This window comes from Biomphalaria glabrata, chromosome 12, assembly GCF_947242115.1.
Source record: "Biomphalaria glabrata chromosome 12, xgBioGlab47.1, whole genome shotgun sequence".
In the NCBI taxonomy this organism is placed as follows: Eukaryota; Metazoa; Mollusca; class Gastropoda; family Planorbidae; genus Biomphalaria; species Biomphalaria glabrata.
This window is the reverse complement of record NC_074722.1, coordinates 27,880,673-27,901,687: the sequence shown is the minus strand read 5'-3', so window position 1 is coordinate 27,901,687 and position 21,015 is coordinate 27,880,673. Positions and strand designations below refer to the sequence as shown.

Sequence of the window (21,015 nt, the reverse complement as noted above, 5' to 3'; positions counted from 1 at the left end):
TTGTAGTCAAATTGAATTTCCATTTGATTGGATCAATAATCTTATCTTATCTTATCTTATCTTAAATGGGTCAAATTTGCATCGTTAAGAGGTGCCATGCGTATCCCCTCCAGACTCTTCCCGTGTCCCTGGGGCTACGCGTACCCCACTTTGGGAAACACTGCCATAGTGACATTAAAGAATGGAATGGGTTGCCTGAAAATCAATGATTTAGCAGAATTTAAGTCGCTGATTGACTTGCATGACTAGAATGACACATGAATTGCGTAGGGCGTAATTTTTTTTTTTGAAGTAACGTCTGTAATTTATAAGATGAGATATGGTATAAAACAGCGGCCTGAACCTTTCGGCCTGAACTTTTCGGCCTGAACCAAACCTCTACGACTTCAATATGCTCTGTGGACAGAAGTATCAAGGGGTCAGGTATGGCCCACGCGAGATAATCGTTACTGAAGGCCTCAACACTGACTTGCGACGTCGCAACCTATGGGCAGTTTAGACCAATAGCTTTTTGCCATTTCACACATACATGTTTCAAGTCCTACACTTTCGTTATAGTCAAAATGAAAAAAAAAAAAAAAAGTCATTTATTTAAACAAATTGTCATTATCCTATCGAGCTGAAATGTTGCACATGAACTTGTGCGTCGCGACAACACATTGCATTAAAATTTCAGATTAAAAAAAAATTATTGAACTATTTTAAAACATATTTATCCTTCATGTCATGGGAACCAACATTATATTGTACTTATCTTATTACTGAGTATCATGCATAGGTAAGACGCAGTCTTTCTTTACTATAGTATTTGAACAAAATGTGGGGATATAGTGAAATTATTTAAATATTATACTCGAGCATATTTATTTTCTCTCGCATTAATACATTCTACTGTTGTCCTACTGTTTTACTAGTTTTAATTTTTAAATGTCTTTAGTTAAAAATTATATTAAAAATTTGAAAAGGGCTCTCTTATATTTTTTAATTCTTTTACTGACCGACATCGACCCGAGGACCGAGGTCTTGGTACCCCCCCTTTTTTTTTTTGAACCGATAGGGTTCCAAAGAGGTCACCTCCCTTACATTCTTCAGGGGTCCAACAATAGGGACAAAGGACGATGGGAGGAGAAGGTATAAAGTTACAATCTGACTAAACATGGGGGGACAGAAGTTGTTCATGAGTTTGGGGGGGGGGGGCGCATAGTGTTAACGTTTTTGGCGCTCACAAAGGCCAAAGTAAAGGATGTTCAATAGACATTCGTTGTTCATTCATAGCCTTTTTTTCTCTCATCAAGGAGCAGTGCAGAACTTTGAGGTATACAAGTCTGTGTGTGTGTGTGTCAGTGTGTGGGAACTTTTTCTCTTCATGCCAAGGGGGAGGAAATTAGCATTAAGTGTTTCTTAGTGGAGGTTGAGTCAATACGTATGTGAAGTAGATCTACGAGGTCAGGTCAGAGCTGAGGTGGATGTCCACTGTGCGGACGAGTGTATACTCTTTACCACTCGTAGCATGCTAATGCCGGGAGGAGAAGGTGTCTAACTGCTTAACACGTGTTGGTTGATTCTTTCAAAGAGCGAAACTCTCCTGTCATCGCTTTTACAGTTGTTAGTACTGCAGATTAGGTTCTCGAGTTTTCGATTGATTTATGACACACTCTTATATGTTAATTACCATTTCCATGTGAGATGTTTGATAGAGGGTTAGGTGCGTTTTTTTTTTAAATCCATATGTTTAGCAAAGAAAACAATTTACAAACCATCATCAGACCTGTAGACACATATGCAAGCGAAACTTGGACGCTGACAAAACCACAGAAAATCTGCTAAACACTTGGGAAAGAAAAATCCTCAGAAAAATAGATGGCGCCATACACGAGGAAACCAGATGGAGGATTCGAACCAACCAAGAAATATAGCAGCTATATGAAGACTCATAGTGACGGAAATAAAAAGGAACAGATTACACTGGGGGCAGGCCACTTTAAAAGAATGCCGGAGAACAGAGAAGTAAAGATTGTTCACCAGCAAAAAAACAAAAGACACGCGCCCCAAAGGCAGACCACGAGTACGCTGGCTTGATGACGCAGAGGCAGACCTACAACAGCTTAAAGTCCAGGCATGGAGACGTAAAGTACATGATAGATCAGACTGGAGAGATAGGCCTTATGCTAAAGCAGGTCAGGGCCCACCATGGGCTGTAGCGCCTTTGAGATGGATGGATGAATATATTTAGCCGAAAAAGTTACTCTTAAAATATTTTGATATCCATTTTTTTTGTTAGTTTTTTTTTTTTTTTTTTGAGAATCTAGATTCATCTGCTCTATCTCTACTAAGTATTCATTTGCGCATTTGTTAAATATTTTTTATATATTTTTTGCTGTAGGTTCGTAGTATGTATCAATTACTTTAGGGAAAGTTAAATTAGATCTACTTTCAAGAACCATAAATCGAAAGCATGTGATTTTTTTCCTTTCCTAAAAAGTAGCGGTCATTGTCACTTCATGACTGCAGAATCAACGTGTCACTTTGATGGCGATGGTTGTGATCGGAGCTTGTTCTCGGAGGGTGGGAGTTGCGGGCGGGCCTTTTGGGGGAAGGGGTTTATCTTTCAATGACGATGCACTTGTTAGCGTGGGGCCCCCATAAGGCGCGGAGGGAACTGGAGCAGTTGATCACATTAGTACCAGATATGAGAACTTAATGGCTCTATGTCTAAGCCTCTACTTTGATTCAGAACTTTATGGCTCTATGTCTAAGTCTCTAGGCCTACTTTGATTCAGAACTTTATGGCTCTATGTCTAAGTCTCTACTTTGATTCAGAACTTTATGGCTCTATGTCTAAGCCTCTACTTTGATTCGGAACTTTATGGCTCTATGTCTAAGTCTCTAGGCCTACTTTGATTCAGAACTTTATGGCTCTATGTCTAAGTCTCTACTTTGATTCAGAACTTTATGGCTCTATGTCTAAGCCTCTACTTTGATTCAGAACTTTATGGCTCTATGTCTAAGTCTCTACTTTGATTCAGAACTTTATAGCTCTATGTCTAAGTCTTTACTTTGATTCAGAACTTTATGGCTCTATGTCTAAGCCTTTACTTTGATTCAGAACTTTATGGCTCTATGTCTAAGTCTCTACTTTGATTCAGAACTTTATGGCTCTATGTCTAAGTCTCTACTTTGATTCAGAACTTTATGGCTCTGTGTCTAAGCCTCTACTTTGATTCAGAACTTTATGGCTCTATGTCTAAGCCTCTACTTTGATTCAAGGTGTACTAACGATTACGAATGCTTAGATCAAATTGTTAGACTACACATGTTAGAAGACCATTGTTTCTTCCTTTTTGTGTAATGTCGATAAATTATTTCTAGCCTGGTGATCATGATGATGAATCGCCCATGAAGCACATTAGTGCTATCGACGCTAAATGAATTTAACTTATTTGTTGATTTAGATACAGATACAGGGACGTTTTTAAATTCATTTCGTATGTTTTGGTCAATTTGTTTTTTTTTTGTTTATTTTCACTTCGTCTAGTGTCTCCAATTACCTAACCCATGGTCCCGTATTCATACCCTTCCATCCCCCGTCGTCTTGCGGGAGGTTTTGGGCAGAATGTAGATTATCTTCATCTCTGTGAAGGAACATCCGAAACATCTATATTTAGAAAAGAGAATGTTGGATGTGCATGTACGAGTTATATCGTTAGCAGTCATCTATTCACCATTATCGACTTTTGCATGAACTATACTAGCCTTAGGCCTGAGCTCAAATACAAGTTGTAATGGTTATGGAAATGCGTGGGATAGTATTTGTATAGTGCAGTTTAATTATCTTTACCTTGTCTTTGTGTTGAGCGTGGGGCTCGAGCTACAAAAGTCTCGATATGACAATCTGGAGTCAACGTGTTATTCACGTAGTCCCATTACCCTATATATATAATAACGCCCTTTGTGGTCCTTTATGGTCCTTTATAGTTTTAGTGCCTTTGTGTTCAACTGGGTTTCAATTGATTGCTGCTTTTGCTGCACTGTCTCATGGAAATTTTTCAAACTAAAACACAACAAGTTTTAACATGGAGCAGTCTTTCTTAATTCCTCTCTCCCCTTTAAAAAATCAGTGTCGAAATTCCAAGCTGGATTTACAAGTTCCATTTGTTGATCCCATTAGTTACAAAAATGTCATGTAGGCCTAAATGTGAGTCGATTGCCGAAAAACGTACCCGAATTCAAGCTCAGTTACTATGATCCTATTATAGAGTTAAGGGACTTAAAACTAACTATACTTTTGCCGCCGTTACGAAAGTCAAACAATCCGTGAATCGAGATGGAGATTTTTAGAAAGGGATAAAAAGTAAACATGTGGATAATCTAGATATATCTAGTAATTAGATCTAGATCTACTTACAAGATCTAAAAGGTCTAGATTAGATCTAAATCTAGAAAAATGTAGACATCGTGTCATTCGTGTAATTATCTTATATAATACAGACGTTACTTCAAAAAAGAAGATGATTACGTCCTACGCGTCATAATAAAAAAATATGCATTTAGTCATTTAGTCATCTATCCCTTTCTTAGTATCTTATAGGCCTACTTTATTACTTTATAGTACGTATCTAATCTACTAGACTAGACTAATCTAGAATCTAGTTCTAGATGTTCTTGTGGACTGGGGAGTCTTGCTAATATAGACTCCCAAAGAATGTTAATGACTCTTTAATGTTTCTAATATTTAGATCTAGGCCATATGTTTTTGAAATTCAATATGAAATGACTTAATGATCACAGCTCATGGTTTTGTCTTTAGGTGCTCCAGTGGTTGAGCAGCCTCTGAAGAACCAGACCGTTATCAATGGCTCAACAGTCGTTTTTGATTGCTACTCTTCAACACAGCAGGTAGAGTACAAGTGGGTCAAACTGAGAAGTGACCCTGTCAATAGAGCCAGAGACCTAGATGGTACCGAAACCATTCTCAGGGTAAGTAGACGTCAACAATCTCTATAGCCTACCAGATTCTAATCTAGATAAGATTAGATTTATATTTTGTTTTAAAATACAGATGTTCCATCAAAAGAAAATGTAAACATAGAGTTGAAGCTAGGTGCTGAAACAAATGATACATACATATATTAAACATAAATGAATAACAGCACCAGGGACCAAGTTTTTAAGAGAGAAAGTAGTGAATTCACTACTTTCTCTCTTAAAAACTTGGTCCCTGGTGCTGTTATTCATTTATGTTTAATATATGTATCCATCAAAAGAAAGAAGACTATTATCTAGTATCTTAAAACTAGTATCCTAGTATCTTGCTAGGCACTCTGGACTGTCTCCACACCTTCCGATGCCATACCCCATCCTCCTGCTTGAGTTTTGGGCTAGTATTTAATTATCTTCAAATCTGAAAGGAACATTCGACATTTTACAAGTATAGTCTAATTCAAAGCTTTGTTATTTAAATATTTTAGTTTGGCCTTAGGCTTAATCAATTATTGTGAAAATGGAATCATGATCCTTAAAATAAGTCTATAATCTGTTAATGGGGTTAAATATGCTTCTCACTTATGCTAGCCTTGTTAATATGCCAAGAGATTTACTTTGGCATTTTACGTCTTGAGCGGGCAATCTTTTCCCTTTGCAAATTTCACTTTCTTCTGGTTTGTAAGCCATATGCAATCCAGGACACTTCCTTTATGCTTGCTCTTCAGGTGCCTCTTTTTCCCAACTATTAATATCAATTTTGAACAGTTTGATGTCACATTTGCATACATCAATAAACCTTCAAAGTGGAAGACCAGCATCTTTCTTGCCTTTTATTACATCACTATACTGAATGTCTTGTGGGATTTTAGAGATTAGTAAAACCAACCTATATTGGCCTCGGTGGCCATATAAAAGTCTGAATTGCATATAACTAGTCACATCGCTGCTAACAAATATCTTCAAGTCCAATGGAACTGAGCCTCTATGTCTGGATAGCATGACGCCACTGTCTGTTTAGAGCCTGCTAGCCATTGTTTGGGCATCACTGCTATATAGTTTGTTTTTCAAAAGAAACTTTTTTTTCTCAAATCACAAACATAAAAATTACTTTAAAAAAACACTTTTTAAATGAAGAAGTCGCTACTCACAGACACAAAAATACTGGATAAATGACTTTATATTTTTAGAACTGGAGCTCGCCCAATTCTTCTCTTGTGATAAACAATGCTTCACACAGTGATGAGGGCTGGTATATGTGTATAGTGAAAAACAGTGTGGGAAAAATGTATGCGTCTGCTCATCTGACTGTGGTTACAACTGCTAAAAGTAAGTAACTATACTTACATGATGAATAATTAATGATTGAGGTTTTGTAATAACAAATAATTGCTGATAATTGAATCTGAATCAAGTAGGTCAAGGAAACACTGTACTGTTTTGGATTTTATTTGGTAAAAGACTTTCCCCAAAAAGCTCATATCTCTGGAAGACAATACATCTTTTAAATGATTAATTTGAATACTTTCATGTCATTTTCAAAAATTTAGTTTTAAAAACCCAAATTGTATTATTATGTTTACCAATTGCATTTACTCCTGGCTTCATCTGAATGAACAGAATTTTATCCTTTTTGTTTTTAATATTTTATTTATCTAAATGCTCATTTACATAGTGTCCATCGCTAAAATGATGACTATGAAATAGATCATAAAAAGCTGGTAAATCATATTTCTACCTTGTCTGGTCAATTCTTTTAATAGAGATTCAATATACTGGAGACATTTTCATGTAATGCTCCCGATGCATCAAATGATAAGCTGTCTTCTATGGTCAGAAGATACACGTTTTGTCAACATAGTATATTAGCCAAATGTTTTTTTTTCATATGATGTTAGATTAAAAAAAAGGATGTGAAATGTAATCTCAACGAACTATAAAAGTGTTATCTCTAGACTATTTAGATATGTTGCTATGATCTAGTTAAAAGAAAACTGCTGTGAAGAGAAACTCTTTGGAGAACTGACTGAGCTGGAGACCACTTTACTATATCAGAGATTTAAAATAACTGTACACTGTATTGTGACACAAACACCAAAAACAAAACTTGACTAAACAGTAATAAATTGTTAATTTTGTTTGAATTTAGAAAATATTTGATGGGATTGCTGTTTTATGTTGTTGTTTTTTTTTATTAATTTAGACTCCAACAGACTAAAATGGGCTTCTGAAATGCCCAAAAATGTCATTGTGAGAAATCGTAACTCTCTGGTGGAGTTCTACTGTGGTACAGAGTTTGTCAATGGTGAGAACCCGAACAAGCTATACACTTTTCTCAGTCAGATTTCCATTATGTGGATGAAGAACGGACAGAAAGTCCAAACGGACAAGAGAATCAAAACTCCTGTAAGTTTATAGGCAGGGAAAATTTTTATTTGTTTATTTTAAAAAGTCACTTTCAGCTTCCCAAAAAGTAGGGCTTTTTAAAAATTCTATGAAGGTAGTTATAGTAAAAAATAAATAAATCTTCTAGACATGATTGTATGGTTCAAGAATTGTATGGGATCAGAGCCAGAACAAACTCACTCACTTTTACATGGCACTACTTTCATGCTTATAGCATGCTCAGAGCACTATGGTCTAATCTCATTTCTGGACCAGTGGGGAAGAAGGTTTTCTGTGCTGCCTTTAGGCACTCAGTTAACACAAGTCTGCCCGTGTCAAACCCTTCATAGGTAGCCAAGCCAAGCCAAGTTCAAGCATTCTGAGCCTCTTGACAACCCTTCATAGGTAGCCAACCTAGCCAAGTTCAAGCATACTGAGCCTCTTGACAACCCTTCCCATGTTACATCTTAGAATGTTCTTATAAAAATTTTTGTTTGTCAACTTGCCAGGGACAGTCACTTAAGATAGAGGATCTGGAGCTAGCCGACAGTGGAAACTACACCTGTGAGGTGAACTTTCAAGAAGAAAAACTTCAATGGCAATTTTTTCTTCGAGTTGAAAGTAAGAGCTCTTGGCACAACTATGAAATTTTAAAACTAAAATCAAACCATTCTTAAATATCAGATATGCTAATTTGTTTTTTTTTTAAACAACCATGTTAGCCTAATATTAAAATTATGTCATACAAAAGCATTATCTAGGTATTAGGGTTAATTTTTAAATAAATTTTCTAAAATAAAGATTAAGAACATATTTCATAGTTATCTAGCTGACTATCCATTTTTTTTTCTAAATTTTTGCATTCTTACAAATTTATTTACATCATTAGCTGTACTATTTTTTTTTCTATCAACTATAGCTGCCTTTCCAAGTAAGCCCATCATTCAAGAGCCCCTCAGAAACAAAACAGTTGAAGTTGGGTCTAAAACATCCTTTGACTGCCATTCTCAGATGCCCAACGTAGAGTACAAGTGGATTAAACTCAACAATGTGAATGGAAGCTGGGGCAAAGGGGCCATTCAAGATAGTGACCCTTATGTAACAGTGTTAAAAGTAAGTTGGTTTGGTTTTTCAGCTTAACACATCAAAAGCATAAATATCACATTCCTATAATCATGCAAGATGTTCTTATGGGGTGGTTCCAATTCATTGAAAGTCTGTAGCTTTTCTTTCATTGAGGTTCTTGTATCTTTTTTTATGTATTGGTACTTTGAGTCATTGGAAAAAATAGATCTCATGTGTATTTGAAGGTTGTTTGAGAATCAACATTTGCTCCCCTCTCCTACTTCCTACTTCATCAGTTACTATGGGATGGTTGAATGTCAGTCTTTAGGTGCTATATTCTTGTTGTAGTAGATCAGCTGGGTATCATGTCCATGCGTTTAGATTGGGACTGAAGTCCATGAGTTAACTCTAACGTGTCTTGAAAAAGAAAGAATATTGGTCATTGTGCTGGACATAGAAGATTCTTGTTATCCATGGCCTAGAATTGGGTGAAATTAACATGCTCTAGCTCATGATTTCATAGGTCCCAATGAGGACTTCACTTTCAAAATATTGAGTAAAGAGTGTTACAAAGGACTGCTGGCTGTTTAACAGAAATTAGAAAAACTTACAAATATGTATTCAGTAAAATAATATTGACTTGAAACTATTATTTTATGGACGTACTTTGATATACTTCTAATGTGTTAATTTGATTGTTTTCAGAAATGGAATTTTACCCACAGCTCTCTTGTTTTAGACAGTGTGTCTCAGGACGATGAGGGCTGGTACATCTGTTTTTTGAGAAACAATATTGGTGAAAATAATGATGGAGCTTACTTGAGTGTTGTCAGCTCCCTGAGCGGTGTTAGCTCCTCTAGAAGTACAAGTATGAAGCCTTTGTATTTAAATCATTTCAGGGCATACCAGAAACAGAGAGAAAATCTCATAGCAAATGATTACTAACTATAATTGAATAGATATTTAGCATCCTAAATTGCCATTTCATACCTAAAATTTAAATTAGACCATAAGTTACTATACTTCAATTAAATTACTTTAACTAATAACATGTTCAAGCTATAAAAAAAACAAGGAATAATTAAAAATATCAAATGAGATGTTATTGCATTTTTGGCCAAGCCTAATCATGTATGCAGACTCTTTACTAATGTTTATATATATGCAGTAGATGTAATTAAAATGTGTACGATTTGTCTTTCAAATACTTAATTTCTTAAGCTATATTTGAATGAGATTACATTTGACATTTTCTAGGTGAAAGATTGGTAGAGCCTCCCACAAATCTGATAATTATTATTGTTGGTGTAGTTGGTGGCTCAATAATGTTGGCTACGATAATAATAGCCAGTGCTGTGTGTCTTTACTGCAGGAATAAAAAAGCCAAAACAAAGATCTACCATAAAGCTGTAAGTAATTGTAAATATTTTCTTCCCAGAGATAAAATTGATAAAATTGTTCATTTTGAATTTTATTATGACAAATAGTTGGCTAAGTTTTAGACTTACATTTTCTGTAACTTTTAAAAATTTTTCATTTATGTTGATGGTTAAGGACGATTATTTTGATGCTTTAAATTTTGCATGTAACCATGTTAAATATATCTGCAGGCCAATAGATTACCTTTGTTACACAATGGAGACTCACCTGACTCAACATTAATCAAACCAGCTTTCCCAATAGATACATCTTATGAATTTCCCAGAAACAGGTAATTGTCATTGCAGAATGATCTTTAGAAGTCATTCAGTTATCATTAAAGCAAATGATGTAACAGTTTTTTTTTTGAAGTACACAATAACTTGTTTGGCCAATCGAATCTCATTTCTCCTGAATATTCCAATTCATAGAGGAAGATGAAGTAAAAAAAAAAAAAACAACAACAGCTCCATCACATATTGTAACAAAGAAAGTGTTTCATCCATGGCAGTGGTTCTCAAACTATGTGAACTGGAGGACCCCATAGTTAAAATTCACCCATGGACCCTTAAGTGAAAATGTTACATAAATGCATGCAAATATAAGTTAAAAATGTAAAAAAAAAAAAAAAAAATTGTAATTAAAAAAAAAGTAATGACATGGCTGAGAATGATGAGATGGTCTGTAAGTAACAACCTTACAGCTCAAGGAGCACATATTTCTTGTCTGCTTCTTTTATTTGTGAAGACATTTATTATGGTAATAAGTCCACATTGTACCAAATAAGACGAGAAAGTTAACTTCTTAATAATGACCCATAATGCAAGTTATAAAATTAAAATCTGTTTTTTTTTTGTAGCATTCTTGTTCAAACTTTGGTTTCAGTTCCTTGTTTGTGGATATTTCAATAAGCTGCTCCTGTATTAGTATGGATTCAGCTGTGTTTGGGATCTGAGTTTGTCCACTTGCTAAAGAGAACACCTAGTGAAATCTTTTGGTTGAGGTCTTCATAGAATAGTTCATAATAGGCATATTAAACAGGAGAGGGGAAAGTCGATTATTATTAAAATTGTCTGATTGTATAAACTGGCTTTCAGCAAAGAAATTATTTTAATTTTGTACAATTTTCATCTATCTGTTGTTGCCCTAGGGTTGTTTTGCTTACTCCTAAAGTCTGTTGACCACAGTTAGAGAATAACTGATCTTAATTGTACAGATCCAAATTTCATTCTGGACATATCATTTAGAAGCCAAAATCTTTGTCACCATGTATTTATCTTGTTTACCTTGTAGATTATGTATAGGGAGTACCATTTGGAAGCATTTTATAGGGTGTGGAGTGCTTAAATCCATTACCACTTCCGGCAATGACAACCTTGCGAAACCAATGTATATATATGTATATATATGTGTATAAACTTATATTTACATGTATAAATGTATTTATTTTGTAGATTAATTGTTCAAGAAAAGCTTGGTCAAGGTGCATTTGGAGTTGTTAAAAAGGCCATTGCATATGGCATCAATCAAGTACCCACTGCCACTGTTGCTGTTAAAACATTGCGAGGTGAGTTGAGTGACATGTCGTTGACATTTAAAAAAAATTTAACTTGCTATATATGACTTAATTTTATCCTGAGTAATTCTGTGTGCTTCAATGTTAATTGCTTATTTTCTATCTCTGTGAAAAAAAAACACTTTTAATTTTGTATAAAAATAAATTGAAAAAATATAACAATGTACTATAAAGTGTATGTCAAGAAAACTTGGTTTAGTGTAGTATAAATACATATTCTTAGGTAAAGGTAATAGATGTATATCTTTTAGACCTTGTGGTCTATGAGGGCAGATGAGGTAAAGCTGGTCTGTATTTATGACTGACGATTAACAAGGATGTCATGTCACCAGCACTATGACCAACTGCCTTTAGTTCTTCCCACAGATGCCAAATACCCATTAGAGTTGGGTGGACTCAAGGTTATCCTAAACATCCTGAATTGCTTAACAACTCGGTGGCCACACTCTAATATAATTAGAATTTACCAATTTTTAATGGTTATTTAGACATGAGTTTTTTTTGTTTTTTTTTAAATCTCAAATATTTTAAGTTATTAAAACTCAATTAAAACTCAATTCTGTAAAGAACTTTTATTGTTGTTAAAGATGATGCCACCTATCATGAGCAGTGTGAGTTTGAGAAGGAAGTAGAGGTGATGAAGACAGTTAAAAGGATGGGTAACCATATCAACATTGTCAACTTTCTGGGCTGCTGTACACTGGATGGTGAGTATCAGTATACTGTATACTAAACAGTAAGTCCCAGTAGTTCTCATGTCTGGGTCTGGACTCTAAACAGTAAGCCAGGTACATTGTCAGTACATTGACAGTGAGTCTGTAGTTCTTTTGTATGTACTCAGAGCTTTGAGTCTCAGTATTTCTCTTTATCTGTATATGGGCAGTGAATTTCTATAGTTCATTTATATGCCTTTGTGAAAGAATAACATCAATACATGTTGTTTAGCTATTGTTAAATGTTTTCTTTCATTAGGTCCTCTCTTGGTCATTGTTGAATTCTGTAAAAAGGGAAACTTGAGGGACTACCTGCTGTCTTTTAGGACACGCCCCTGCAGTCTGTCAGGCTGGAGAGAAGATGCAGAGATTTACATGCAAGGGATGAGCCCAGAAGAGGCAGAGCATGCCAAGAGTATGCTATCACAAAAGATACTTTTATCTTTCAGCCACCAGATTGCTAAAGGAATGCAGTTTTTGGCATCTAATAAAGTAAGTGTAAAAATATGGGCATAAAGTCTGTTCGACCCTACATACTTTTTAATCACAATCCTTATATTTGGGTAAAATATGAAATATTCTTGGTGTTATAGTTTAGATTTCCATAATACCTTCTTGTGCTAAGTTAGCTTTATTCACTCTAAATTGCAAAAACTAATAAAAAAAAAAAAAGAAACACATATATTTAATTAATAACTTTAATCAATATCATCCTAAATTATTAATTTTACATAGAGTAATCTAACATAAGTGTTTAAAGTAAGCCTAAGAAATAGGGTCCCTAGTAGTGTCAGTAGAGAGTATGTTTTATTGAAAAACTGTTACCTTATACTTTGTTTGATAAACATTACCTAGTATAGAGCCATACAGTCAGGTACATCAACTATATGATTTAAAAAATTGTCATTTGTCTAAAAATCAGACCTGTTATTTTCTTTTTTTTTTCTCTCTCTCTCTCCCTAGTGTATTCATCGAGATTTGGCAGCTAGAAATATTTTAGTCACAGAAGACAACGTTTTGAAAGTTGCTGATTTTGGACTTGCTCGAAATGGAGACTATTACAGAAGGAAATCTGGGGTAGGTTTGCTTTTATGTTGGTAGGTATGCTAACAACATTTATAGTCATAAGCTTCTTAGTTTAACAATAAATTGCTTCAAAGCTTATCAGAAAAATAAAGGTATTGTGTATATAACTCAAGCCACTTAGTCTTAACAAATTAAATCTATGGATTTAAATTTTTTTTACAGGGCCAGATTCCAGTGAAATGGATGCCACCAGAAGCTTTACATGATTGCAAATATACTGTTAAAAGTGATGTGTAAGTTGTTTTTTTTTGTCTCTTAAATTTATTGGTATAGTCAAAATTTGTTATATTGAACATTGTATAGTCATATTTTTTTTTTTTTGTTCTTTTTTTTTAAAGATTTTCTACCAGTTGTGGTTGTTAACCATTTTCTTATTATAAATAATTAAAGTAACTTGATTATTGCCTTTGTTGATGTATAATTGACTCTCAAGGTAAATGTAATTGGCCTTTTAAAACTTCATTTGATTAATAGTAAATGTGAACCTTTTAAAGAAAGTTGTGACATGAAATTTCTAGCTTCTTTTTACCTAATGTTCAAATTACGTTTTTTTTTTATGTGTGGAGGGACTATAATAGAGTCCTACTGCTCAGTACCATTTGAGAATTAATCTAGACAACACCTGAAAAAATATTCATATTAATGAATATTTAAAACATTTCTGTTATAATGCATCAGGTATAGTGTCTTTGTAGTAGCATCTTCTTCTTATCTTATATAATACAGACGTTACTTCAAAAAAGAAGATGATTACGTCCTACGCGTCATGCATTTAGTCATGCATATTAACCAATGGCTTAAATTCTGCCAAGTCACTGGTTTTCCTGGCTAGCTCAGGCAACCCATTCCATGCTCTAATAGCACTAGGGAAGAAGGAGTATTTGTACAAATTTGTCCTAGCATATGGGACGAGGAATGTGCCTTTATCTTTGTGTCTTTCAGAGTATTTTATTAAATTTTGTTTTTGTATTTGAAGATTATGGTTCAGTGTTTTATGTATTATTGCTACTTTACTTTTGAGCCTTCTGTCCTGAAGGCTTTCTAAATTTAGTGATTTTACTAAAGGTGTTACTCTAGTCAAATGTGAATATTCGTTTGTTATGAATCTGAATCGCACTGCTCTATTTTGTGTCTGTTCTAGTTTCTTAATGTTTTCTTGAGTTGAGGGGTCCCAAACAGAGGATGCATATTCTATTATTGGCCTAACCAAGGTTAAATAACATTTTAGTTTTATGTTCTTATTTGATTTATAGAAATTTCTTTTAATAAATCCTAATGCTTTGTTTGATTTTTTTGTAGTTTCATCAATATGTGGATTCCATGACAGTTTTTCATTTATTATAACACCTAGGTATTTTGCGTTTTTAGTCTGTGTTACTGGTTTGCCATGAATAAGATAAGTGGAATTAATTTGTTTTAGTTTTTTTGTTACTCTTAACAACTGACATTTTTCTGGGTGGAAAGACATGCTCCAATTTGATTCCCATTTCTGTAATTCATCTAATTCTCTTTGTAAAATATCTGTGTCTTGTGTTGTTTTTATTGTTCTATATATTATGCAATCGTCTGCAAATAATCTGACTTTTGTTCCTGAAGTAATGCAATTTGGTAAATCATTTATGTAAATTAAAAATAGTAGTGGACCCAAGACTGTTCCTTGAGGTACACCTGAGTTTACTGTTATCGGTGTTGATTTAGAGCCATTTATTATTACAGTTTGTTCTCTCCCTATCAGAAAGTCTTTAATCCACTGATGCAGTGGACCATTAATGCTGAAATATTTTAATTTTTTAAGCATGTTTCATTATATTTTTTTTTTTTGTTTCAGATGGTCATTTGGGATTGTAATGTGGGAGATATTCACATTAGGAGGCATGCCTTATCCCTCAGTGCCCCATGAGGACCTGTATGACTTGCTTATCCAAGGTTATAGGATGGGGAAACCTCCACTAGTTCCAGACTCATTGTAAGCCAACCTTTACTATTGTCTTCCCTTCACCTTTATATTTAATAATTCGTAAATACCTTATTGTGGACATATTGTCTTATCTTTTGTGAAGTTTTTATCCACTATTTTAAAAGACTTAAGATCTTTAGAGAATGTCTGGTAAATGTGTTGCTTATTGTTTAGGAGAATATCAGCAGAATGACCTTTACTTAATGCATTAAATTTCAAGTATCTAGTAGCTTTTGGTGGGCTCAGGAATGTCTTAAAATCATTAGTAAAAAAAAAATCCTGTCCTTCATTAAGATTTGAAACCCAGAACTGTCTGTGATGTAGACAGTTACATGAAAGAAATTTTCTTAGACAAATAGTGAAACAGACATCAGTTTGAGGAGAATAAAACTAAATGATTTATTGATGCTATAAGGTAGAATAGTTACTTAGCTCTGTCTAATAGGTTCTTACATTCTGTATTGACTCTTTATGTTTTGCTTTTTTTTTTCTTTACAACTATTCAAAGGTATGACACAATGAAACGATGCTGGAATCATTTCCCTGATGATAGGCCAGACTTTGACATTCTTGTTTTAATATTGGAAAGACAGCTGGTCAGGGTTTCAAATGGGGTAAGTTGGAAGGGATTGTAAAATGTACAAGTTGACATTGTAATGTATACACTGACATTATTTTTAAATCCCTATTCTCAATGCTCAATACAATACAAAAAACAACTTTTATCAATAAATGCTTACATGCTAGTGTTTAGCTTTTTATTGTATTATTTATTTTTTAATTTCATTTTCATCTTTCCTTTCTGGAATAAGTAAATTAGTCTGCTTCTAAATGTGTGAAATATTAGCTTTGGGGTTTGATTTTTTGGTAGTAGCAATAGTTCACTTAATGTTGTCTGATAAAGACTTGCCTCCCAGTCAACAGCAATCTTTTACAAATATTTCTGACTAGTTATCATGGATTGCCTAGTCTCCTTCTACAAGTCTTTAGGAATATGTATTCAAACACAACATCTAGTGATGTGCCATCCCATAGACAATTTGAATCAGTTTGTTTTTTTGGTGAATATTTCTAAGCATGTAATACTTTTAAAAATGAAGTTTTTCTAATGACTTTATAACTTTTCACTATTTGATTTAGGGTTACCTGGAAGTTTTGGCAGATGAATAGAAAACCTTTTGGCTTACTTTTGAATGCTTGAGCGGGAGCCAACTTGCCATAACATGATCATGACAGTTGACTGATACCACACATGGACCTGTACCACATTATGGTCTGGTACTTAGTTAGACCACATTCCACATAAACTTATCAGCAGACTTACTCCACATGTGTTCTTTTCCAAGTTATCACATAAAACCAAAAGAACTTGATTTATTTAGAAATCCTTGTTGGTTGTTAAATTATATGTTCTTTAATGTGTTCAGTTTAAAAAAACAACAACATAAACTTCTGTTCATATTTGTACATTTATGTTAATTCATATTTTAAAACATATCCATAAACATGTGTTGTTATAAAAACATAAACTTCTGTTCATATTTATACAGTAAATTAATCATATATTTATGAGATATTATAGAATTTTGGAGCCTGTATTACATTGACAAGAGTTGTATTATAATTAATAAATTTGTCTCTACAATATTTTGTATAAATAGAAAATGCTTAGTTAACTGTATTATACATATTTTAGAATTGGTACCAGTCAAGTGACAAAGAGTTGTTTTTCTCTTTTGTTGTCTTACTTGTAACCATGGTAGTTTATAGACCAACAATATAGATTATATTCTACTATGTTGTTAGCTTGTCATATATATGCCTTGTTATATCACCACATATATTGCTTTCTCTTTTTGACATATGCTCTAAAAAAAACACAAAAGACAAAAAAGTTTGTTGTGTATTTTTTTTAAATTAAACCAAAACAAAGATTTAAAAAGTTTGTACATAGTTTATGTAAATTTTAGAAACAAATAGTTGTGTTACAAAAAAACAACACATAATTGAAATAATTTAAATATTTGTACATGGCAAAATAATTTATATTTGAGCGGCATCTAGTGATATTTCTGTTGTCTCTGAGTTGTTTTCTGAAGTTTTATTTGGCATGTGACTGTCCTGACCTAGAAAGTATTTTTACAGTTCTTTTTTTAATGTCTTTGTTAACACAATCATGTGATATTTGTTTTAGAAACAGAAAAATGTTTTCTAATAACTGAAGTTTGATTTTGTAAAATGACAAAAGAAAATAGTTTGTATTAATGTATACTAATGTGATGTGATATGCTCTTTGGACTGTTACTGTGAGCTCAAACCCCTGACTGCTGTCAAGTCCTGCAGCTGGTTTGGGCTTGGACAGAATAATCTCAATCCAGGTCCACCTTTCGATTGGTAAGAGTTGCGTAAAATGACAGTGTTCATAGAAGTTTAAACTTGTAGTTTTATCAAAGAATGTGAAGCTCTCCAGCTCATCTTCATCTGTCCAATACAAGAGAGTAGGAAGTTATGTTGTTTTGATGGACATTTTTTTCAAACTTATTCTTATTTTGTCCAAAAGTTTACTTGAAAAACAAACTGAGAATTTCATGGGAGGGAGGGGGAGGGACTGTAACTGCTCCTAACTCTTTGAAGTTACTTCATCACTTTCTAGCTTACACCAGAAACTAAAAGCTAGAATAGAAAATGTGTATTTCTGTATAGCTTGTTTTTTTTTTTTTGTTATATCTCATTCCATATTCACTTGATATCTTCTTGATATATTTGGTAATTTATTTTGTTGTTAAGTATTTGTTCTCACTGTTGTCCTTGTGTAACAAAACATTGAAGCCAGTTATTGCCTTTATTTTATTGAAAGAGTATTGTTATTATTATGGGCACAAACATGTACAAAAAATGTGTTACATGTGACCTAGTATCTAAATGTAATAATGAATGTGAACAATACATTGATCTGTGTTATTGAAATGTTGCCATTAACCTTGAATGCAGTATATTGAATGTAATATATTATTTTATAGAATTATAAAGTATTTTATATATTTTATATTTTATGCAAATTATTTTATTCCTTAGCAAACGTGAAAGCAAAACAACCTTTTTTTAAGATATAAAATATTTTTCAATGATGAGAACCTAACACTGGTCTAAATATCTGAGGCTATGGTGTAACAGTTTGTTCTTTAAACTCATGATCAAACTTTTAAAACATCAGTTTATGATTAATTCAATTTAAAGATATTTTTTTTTTTTTTTTTTAAAACATGGTCGACCAAAAGCTAAACAAAAATTGAATATGAGTAATTATATGAGAACTGACATTATTAAAACTGCTTGGCTAAGCGCTGTGACATGAGATTTAGTTGAAATAAAAACCAAAGAGAGCTTTGACTTTGAAGTAGAAGCTCTATTTGGACTTAAATTTTTTGTGACATTTTTGCACAGAGACTGGCCATTTGACAAAGTTCTAGATAGTGGCAAGATAAAATATAGAGTGGAACTGAACATTTCACAGTCTTTGTGGAGTTAATAGGGAAACAAAATCTTTTGATGTTCAGCCAATGAAAAGTAGGTACTCTGTAAATGATGCATTGAACTTCTGAGGTTTATATTTTAAACATGTTCAAATATCTCTGTTTTAAATTAGTTCTGTTTTTTTGTTGTATGTTTTATCATATTCTTATATTTTTGTTTTATATGTGTTCTTATATTTTTGTTTTAAATGTTACTTTTTAACATTTACATCAGCTTTCTTTTTTTATAAGATGTTTTCACACAAGTGTTGTTGACAGTGTTCATTTGTTAAGATACCCCAACTGTGCTCAACTTGTAACATACTTGTACACATTGGTTAGACTGTATTTACATCAACCAATCCTCATTGATGTTCCTTTATCAAATGTATTTTTTTTTCCTGCTGCTGCTAAGTTTATGAAAGTGTTCAATAGATGTGTGTTCATGTATATATTCAGATAAAACTATTTTCTGCTACCTATCAAACAACTAACTCTTCTGAAGTCTTAAGGAAATAAGAGCAAAATGCTGCTGTAACTAGAGCTTTATCCTGAAAGAGATTTGTGATAGTTTTTTTTTACTTTGATCAAATGTTAAGCTTTAAAAAACAAAAAAAAAATTGTGGTTTTGAATGTTCAGAGTTTGTATTCAAAATGTTGCTTCTTTCAGCTGATTTGTTAGAGATGTTATGAGCCTTTTATTGTCTATATGCCACTTACAGCTTAAAGTGCCTTTTTCCTCTTCCTATCAGGTAATTCATCACTCGGATAGAGTTGCCTGCTGCAGTAAAGTTGGATGTAACATTACATTTAAACTTTCACCAAGCTGCAGTGTTTAATAGCAGAGACATCTGGTGTATAATAATAGCAGAGACATCTAGTGTATAATATATAGTGTACAGGGATCCATATGAACAATGTTTTTAATTCAAGACAAAACATAATGTCTGTTTTTGTTTTTTAACAAAGTGACTACAATTTTGTATTCCAGTTCATTTTATGTGTTCAGAAAACTTCCTTTTAACATTTTTTTGTATGATTTTTTGTTAAAAGACCGTCCTAACTGGAAATAAAAATATTATTTTCATTCTGGGTGTTTCATTGTTTACTTTCTTCACCACTATCACCTGAAAGAATGAAACTAGATGGATTTAATGCCAAACTGTTTTGTTGGAAGTTTGATTTTTTTAAGGATTATATGCTAACATTCAATGTGGTGGCAGTGTGTCAAAGTGCTAGGCTTCTGAACTGAGGAGTCCCGGGTTCAAAACTCTGAAAGACTGGGGTTTGTAATTTCAATTTTAAAGGTGTCCATGAGTCCACCCAACTCTTAAAGGATACCTGACATTAGTTGGGGAAAGTAAACTGATTGGCCTGGCCGTAGAAGCAGATGACATTTACATCTTCTGCCCCATAGATCACAAGGTCTGAAAAGGTACTTTACTTTACTGTATGCTAATATAACTAAAGTGCCTTAAACAAATAAATGTTGGAAAAAATATGAAGAGTTTTAGTAAGCTATCACTTACTAAAAAAAACAACTGAGTTCTATTGAAAACTCTCAGGCCTAGGGAAGTGCAAAATGTCCTGCTGGACACTCTGAGTCCTCATGTAACAGTTACAATAGTGGTCACGCTCTGGATCATCTATCAAAAGAGGTTACATATTTATTGATCAATGAGATCTATTATAAATCTAGCCTCAGTGTGAAGTAACAACAAAGGCATCCAGATAGTCAAGTCATAGTATACAGCTAGAAACTGAGAACTTAAAGGAGGTAATTATAATTAGTGTCATAGAAGTCAAAATTTTGAAAGTAAGTACCTTGTCAAATTATTAGTCCATTTGTGCTTAGTTCAGTAACTTTTGAATCTTTATGTTACTAACAATCATACAAAAAATAATTTCTATTGAAGTCTGTTGTCTCAAATAATCTGGTTTTTCTGGAAGAAGATATTAAACTGTCCAATCATGACACTGATTATTGTTAATGTTTGAAGTGTGGTCAATATGTGTTATCTAACCTAAGCTAAATTGATTAAAATAAATGGCAGATTTTTTGGTTTACAAAGTTCAAAAATTTAAAGGGAATTTTATTCCTCGTAGACCAAGTCCAGTGATAACACTAGTTAGAAACTCTCGTCGGCCTCCTTCAGTCGTGAAACGACTATGGTTCATCTCGATAGCGAGATGAAAGCCTGGGCATTTTCTATGGTGGGAACTATGTCGCCCACACAGCAGTTCCCCCCTCTCCACGCAGCTGATGAGACCAAAGGAACGGAATATGCGATACAGTTTGGGATCAGTAGCGCTGCAGGCTCT

The 21,015-nt window shown here is 33.5% G+C and overlaps 1 protein-coding gene across 2 annotated transcripts in view; it reads left to right on the top strand.

The window, feature by feature from the left end:
* Positions 1-19,780, top strand: part of LOC106059224 (fibroblast growth factor receptor 4-like) — a 37,083-nt gene extending 17,303 nt beyond the window's left edge. For both annotated transcript variants that reach the window (XM_056006171.1, XM_056006170.1), the window contains 16 exons: positions 4,808-4,977; positions 6,171-6,309; positions 7,184-7,386; positions 7,875-7,986; positions 8,285-8,478; positions 9,136-9,298; positions 9,688-9,839; positions 10,041-10,141; positions 11,304-11,416; positions 12,013-12,132; positions 12,398-12,630; positions 13,102-13,215; positions 13,387-13,457; positions 15,053-15,190; positions 15,690-15,795; positions 16,322-19,780. In XM_056006171.1, coding sequence (XP_055862146.1) covers positions 6,237-6,309; positions 7,184-7,386; positions 7,875-7,986; positions 8,285-8,478; positions 9,136-9,298; positions 9,688-9,839; positions 10,041-10,141; positions 11,304-11,416; positions 12,013-12,132; positions 12,398-12,630; positions 13,102-13,215; positions 13,387-13,457; positions 15,053-15,190; positions 15,690-15,795; positions 16,322-16,351 — 1,923 coding nt within the window. In that variant the 5' untranslated portion in view covers positions 4,808-4,977; positions 6,171-6,236 and the 3' untranslated portion in view covers positions 16,352-19,780. The remainder of the gene's footprint in view (positions 1-4,807; positions 4,978-6,170; positions 6,310-7,183; positions 7,387-7,874; positions 7,987-8,284; positions 8,479-9,135; positions 9,299-9,687; positions 9,840-10,040; positions 10,142-11,303; positions 11,417-12,012; positions 12,133-12,397; positions 12,631-13,101; positions 13,216-13,386; positions 13,458-15,052; positions 15,191-15,689; positions 15,796-16,321) is intronic.
* The last annotated feature ends 1,235 nt before the right edge of the window (positions 19,781-21,015 follow it).